Raw genomic sequence first — 6,428 nt, forward strand, 5'->3', positions numbered from 1 at the left:
AAATGTTTAAACATTTTAAAGTCTTATAATTAAATTCCAAATCAATACTTGTGTAGTATTAATAATTTCATTTTAAGAGATGTATTATAATGAATTCTTCAAAGTAATCCTACTCTTGTAGGAAAACTTCGTTCAGTCCAAATGTTACTATAATATATTGATATTTTCGATAAATATTTCCACATCTTGGAAGGTTCAAAAGACAATTTTAAAAGTTAATTTTGAAAGGTCACTTTGCTTATTGTAGCAAAGTACCTTATAATTCCGTACACAACACGAACTTACGGTGTGCTATTGTTAAGTAAAATGCGAATACGAGTATTGTTATGCTACTTTTGGATGAGAATGCACAAAATTTCCATGGGGTTCAGCTGAACGTTAGCGATATTTTTACATTGGTATAAGTAACCATGTTAGAAAGAAAATAACTGAGACTTTAACAACAGTTTTATTCTTAAAGTAATAAGAAAATATAATAGATTAAAGCCCATTTTATTAGTAGGTGATAAAATTTCACTTCAACGTACTTCTAACTTCTTCGCAGTAGTATCCTCGCTAACTTACCAGAAGTTTTTGCTATAAATCCTAACTTACTCAATATGAATTTGAATGTATCTCGTGGCAAGATGTTTCGAGAAAGGTATTATGTAAAACTTCATTTCTTCATAGGCAAGAGTGAGTTATATAATGGTGCATGTCCAACGATGGAACTTGGCTGATCGTTATTCATGCTTATCACTTAGTAGGCTAACACAATTTATTTTTTGTCTGCCAGGTGTGTGAGGGGGGAGGGGGGTGATGTAAACATTTCTATCGCAGGATATCTAGGGATTTAAATGAGGTTTATAGATTAGAAATTTTTCATTGAACTTATTACCCTAGACGAGCATGGTGTAGCTTACTACTACCACGTACACATTTAGAAGAATTGTTGCCTAAATCGTTAGATATCGCCGAAGTGTCGATTCGTGTAGTTATAAAGAGATTGAATATAAACGAAAAGGCTCTTTAATGTCTGAATTAATCTTGCGACTTATATTTTTACGCACTCCACAATAACGTTTGTTATATTGTATTGAGCGTAAAACATTGAAATAAACAACAGGAACATTTAAATAAGGTAAAGCATTGTGTGTTTTTCAAAGATTCAAAATCAAGTATGTGTAACTGTGGCAACAATCATAAAATTGTTTGTTTATTGTTTTCTCATTGTTAATGTTTTGCAGCATTTAGTACTAGATTCGTCCTAATGTAATTTGCAATACATAATTAAGAATTGCAGATTAAGAAGTGCAGAAGGGAATGAAATTGCAAACGAGTCTGAAGTAAAGCAACAATCTAATCCTTTTACTGAAATAAGCGGCGGAGAAATAACCTTCCTCTCTGTGTTCTGTCTCACTTTCTCAAACCACCTTCAAAGTTGATTGTAAGATAAGCAGTATTATATTTTCACACCAGCAGTGTCTTGATTTCGTTAACCATAACAATATTATCTGTCATGAGTTATAAAGTATTATTTTTTCTCAGCTTAGAAAAAGCGTGGATCGTAGTTTGTTATAGAGTTATCAGGGACCAATTTGCATTGTACAAGGAGTGAATAGTGGTTTTTTTTTTAAATCGATAGAGAAATTTCCACTAGGAGAGTAATCGATCATCAGTTGCACTAGTTTTGTGCAGGTAAAAATATAGGACAAGTTAAAATATATGAACTGATAATTTGTTATTTGTGTGCCTGACGATTGGTTTTAAGTGTAAGATGTCAGAAAAAATATTATATAAAACAAATTTATAACTTCACGTTTCATTCTTTTGATACCCTCTCATTTCGACCTCCACCAAAACTAACGTGGTTGATGATCGATTTCTTTGAATTTAATACAGTCGCAAACACATCGAACCTAGTATTTTGAGGACGAGGATGGAAGGAAATTTGTAAAGAACTCTTTACAAGAAAGAAGAAGCAACAAGAATTGTTATATGTCACAAGCTATTGGTTTTATGGTGATCAACCACCAGACTCAACGATCGTCGCGTCGGTGTAATAGAATATCTTGTGTGGAAAATAGTAGGCTAACTATAAATGTTTAACTAATGTACAAGGTGTCTGTACTACACACAAAACGTTATTATTGTTTTCATATTAAACATTTTAAATATTATTTGAACGATGTAACATATAATACAGTCCAGCTCTATCAGTCGAGCCGATAACAGCTCTCCGTGCGGTGCGCTTATCTGAGTCCGAAGGTTAAGTTACCACGTGCAGTGTACTTCGCGTTGTGCGTGTTTTATTTTGTATAAAAATAAGGTATTTTTATTAGTTTATCTTAAAATGGCACTCTGTGGCGTTTGCGGAAGTGAGTGCAATGATCCAAGCAGTATAAAGTGCACGGGAAAATGTGAAAATGTTTTCCATCTTCATTGTGTAAAGGGTGAAAACGATGAAAAAATCAGGCGCTCTACTAAGGACTGGAAGTGTGTTTCCTGTAAAGGTAAAACTTCAACTCAAGGAAGTGTGAAATCAAATGTGTCTACGCCCGAAGCACTCACGAAGGACTTTTTAATTAAGGTAATGGAGGCTTTTAAAAAGGACGTTTTTGGCGAAATGTCTTCTTTTAAATCTGAGTTGAATGAACTGTCAACCTCGGTGCAGCATGTTTCTGCTATGTTGGATACCTCTAACGTATTAATGAATGAAATTAAGAGACAGTTTGCCGAATTACAAAAAGAAAATCAAATGCTTAAAGCTAATAATGTAATTTTGAGCAGAGAAGTTGGGGATTTGCGTGAGCGGATTAGAAACTTGGAGCAATACTCGAGGGTGAATAATATCGAGATCAGCGGTGTACCAGCAACAAGGAACGAGGATATCAGCGTGTTAGTGGCGGACGTCGGAGCAGCAATAGGAGTAGAAGTCCAGGAGATGGACATAGCCGCCGCGCACCGTGTACCTTCCTTCAGAAAAGACCGGGAGCCGTCTGTCATCGTACAGTTCAAGACGAGAGGCACTAAGGAGCAGTGGATCGAAAAGTCAAGGCAAAAGAAGAATTTGACGGCTAGAGATGTCAATCAGCACTTCCCTGTTCAGCGAATCTTCATCAACGACCATCTCTCGCCGGAGAACAAACAGTTCCTCGCGAAACTCAAACAGAAGGGACGGGAGCTCAGCTACAAGTTCGTATGGTGCCGAGACGGCAAGTTTTTTATTCGGAAAAGTGAGGGAGAACCGGTGAAGAAAATAAACTCTTATGCAGACATGGACTCACTCAAATAAGCATGTAAGTTGCACTTCAAAGTACCCAAACATGGAAACCTTACTAAGTAAACATATTTTAAAATATGCATCAAAATACAAACGTAAATACTAACTGTTTTAATAATTTTTATATTTCTCAAGATCAATTAGGCCTAAATCAGAACATAATTTATGCAAATATAAGAAGCATCAGAAAAAACTTTGACAGTTTTTTATTAGTTTTAAATCAAATTGTACATAAAATAAGTGTTATTGTTCTTAGCGAAATTTGGATTGGTGGTGACGAAGTTGAAGTCTATAATATTCCTGGTTACAACAGATTCCATTGCTGTAACAATGATTTAAGATCGGGGGGAATTTTATGCTACATATCGAACGAAATTTGTGTGTCGAACCTAAATTTGAGCTTAACAACAGCTGATACCTTACTTTTAAAAATTATCTTTAAAGACTTCTTTTTTAATCTTTTTTGCATTTATAGGCTACACAGTTTTAGTGAAAATGATTTTATTGTGGAGCTAGGCAATGAATTAACATCAATTTATAATAACACAGTATTAATTGGGGACATAAATTTAAACATAACAGAGAACACACGAAATGCAAATAGTTATCTAAGTTTATTAAGTAGTAATGGTTTTGTTCAGTTAATTGATCGTCCAACTAGAATCACTGCCAACTCACAGTCGTGTATTGATCACATTTTTGTCAGACACCGTGATGTTTCCATGTTTAAGAGTGCAATATTTGATGTTGACTTAACTGATCATTGTATGCTAGGCTTAAAAATGACGCTTCCTAGTTGTAAAAATCAGGTTGTAAATAATCATAATAACTTTCAAGGCCAAATAGATTACGATAAGCTATTATTAGATTTGGATTTGATACAGTGGAATGAATGTTTTATAAATAATAATATTGATGATAGTTTTAATTGTTTTTTTAAAAACTTTACTAAATACTATAGACAAATGTAAGAAAAGTCAACGTTTGAAAAATGATAAATTAAACAAAGCTAAATTAATCAGTCCTTGGATAAATAATAAGCTATTAGAAAAACTGAAAAGAAAAAATAAGTTATATCATCTTTATAAATCCAGGCCATATGATAGAAATTTTTCATGCTATTATAGTGGGTTTTGTAATAAATTAAAACTTGAAATAAATCTTACAAAAAATCAATATTATTCTAAGAAAATTAATGAAGCGAAGGGAGATACAGCCCTTCAATGGAAAATAGTTAATAATTTGAGTGGGGCAGTTAATAAAAAGTCTGTTGAAAAGGTAGCATTAGATAGCGGAGAAATTTTATCTGATCCAATCATTGTAGCTGATACAATAAACAACTATTTTATCGCTGTACAAAATAATATACAATACTACAATAACGATGCTATAGAGCTAAACTTATTACCTAGGATGTCTTCTTTTTTTATTCTTCCAACAAACGAAAATGAAGTGTTTGAAGTTATTAAAAGCTTAAAAAGTAAAAAATCTTCTGGTTTCGACAATATAAGTGTTGCATTGGTGAAACATGTTGCTCGCGTATTGTCTCCTGTTCTCGCTAAAATAATTAATTTAAGTTTTTCTACAGGTTTATTTCCTCAGAAATTAAAGTCTAGTATTATTGTCCCTATTTATAAGAAGAACACTTCCATTAAATTAGACAACCTACGTCCTATTAGTTTGCTTTCTATTTTTTCAAAGATCTTCGAGAAATTAATGAAAATAAGATTAGTTAGTTATTTGAATAAAATACATTTTTTTAGTGGCAATCAATATGGTTTTAGAAAGGGGTCGTCTACCGAGGATGCACTTGTTAATGTAACGGATATGATTTATTCTAGTTTAAACGAGGGCAGTAAATCGACGGGATTATTCATTGATTTCCAAAAAGCATTTGACTTGGTTGATCATGACATATTGTTGTTAAAAATGGAGATGGCGGGAGTGCGGGGTGTGGCCTTGAGCTGGTTCCGCAGCTTCCTCACGGGGCGGGAGCAGCGTGTGCGGGTTGGTCACGCTGTCAGCGCGCCACTGCCGGTCACTACAGGGGTGCCGCAGGGAAGTGTCATATCTGCCACTCTATTTCTGATATTTATAAATGATTTATTAGAACTCGGTTTTAATGGCAAGGCTAGTGCCTTCGCCGACGATATTGCCTTCTTTTATTCCCAGAAGAATACGGAATTATTATATAGCCAAATTAATGATGATTTGTTTATTTTAAAAAATTGGTGTCTTACAAACAAAATGCTTGTAAACGTTGAGAAAACAAAATATGTAAATTTTGGTTTTAATGATTTCAACTTTCATTCTGAATTTGTATTTCACGAATTTACTTGCAGAGGCGACGTAAATCTATGTAATTGTAAGCGAATTGAAAAACAGGATAATTTTAAATATTTAGGAGTCATTTTTGATCGGAAGCTAACATGGGATAAGCACGTAACAGTTTTGCAAAGAAAATTAAAATCTTCAATTAGAAAATTTTACTTTCTACGAAATTTTTGTGACGAACATTTGTTACAAACTCTGTATTTTGCTTTGGTCGAATCAAGACTACAATATGGGTTAGTTTGCTTTGGAAGTACTTTTAAATATCTAATAGAGAAATTAAGAGTTGTGCAAAACCATTTTATAAGAATTATTTCTCATAATAAAAGACGTGATAGTTCTTTCCCAATTTTTGCTAAACTTAAAATACTACCTTTGCAACATCTATTTGTATTTAAGGTACTTAGGCTATTTTACATTAAAAGTGGTAATTTGGGAACTACGGACTTAAATTACGGTACTAGAAGCATAGACCAGAGAATGTTTCGACTACCAAAAGTCAATAAATCAATCGTAAAGCAGTCTTTTATGTACAATGGGCCGAAACTATTCAATAAATTACCATATGAGTTGAAAATTGCCGTTAACGATAAGTTTTTTTATAGGAAATTAAAAGAGTTTTTACTGACAATAGAGGATTGTTTGTTATTTTTCAAATAAAATTACTTGTACAAATAAAGACTGAATAAATAAAAATAATAAAAACCATGTAAATAAACGAGGATTAATTTTAAGTTTGTTTGAAATGTTATGTAATCTATTATATCATTATTATTTTATTATTGAATTTTAATTATTTTTGTGTACAAAGTTTATTTTAATTTCATTTAAATTG

General features: G+C 32.7%; 1 protein-coding gene across 1 annotated transcript; it reads left to right on the plus strand.

Moving 5' to 3' along the window:
* Window positions 1–2,605: 2,605 nt before the first annotated feature.
* Window positions 2,606–3,274, plus strand: LOC124358161. The gene has a single exon (XM_046810455.1). It carries the CDS (start codon window positions 2,606–2,608, stop codon window positions 3,272–3,274), a length of 669 nt encoding a protein of 222 aa, XP_046666411.1.
* The last annotated feature ends 3,154 nt before the right edge of the window (window positions 3,275–6,428 follow it).

This window comes from Homalodisca vitripennis, chromosome 3, assembly GCF_021130785.1.
Source record: "Homalodisca vitripennis isolate AUS2020 chromosome 3, UT_GWSS_2.1, whole genome shotgun sequence".
NCBI lineage: Eukaryota > Metazoa > Arthropoda > Insecta > Hemiptera > Cicadellidae > Homalodisca > Homalodisca vitripennis.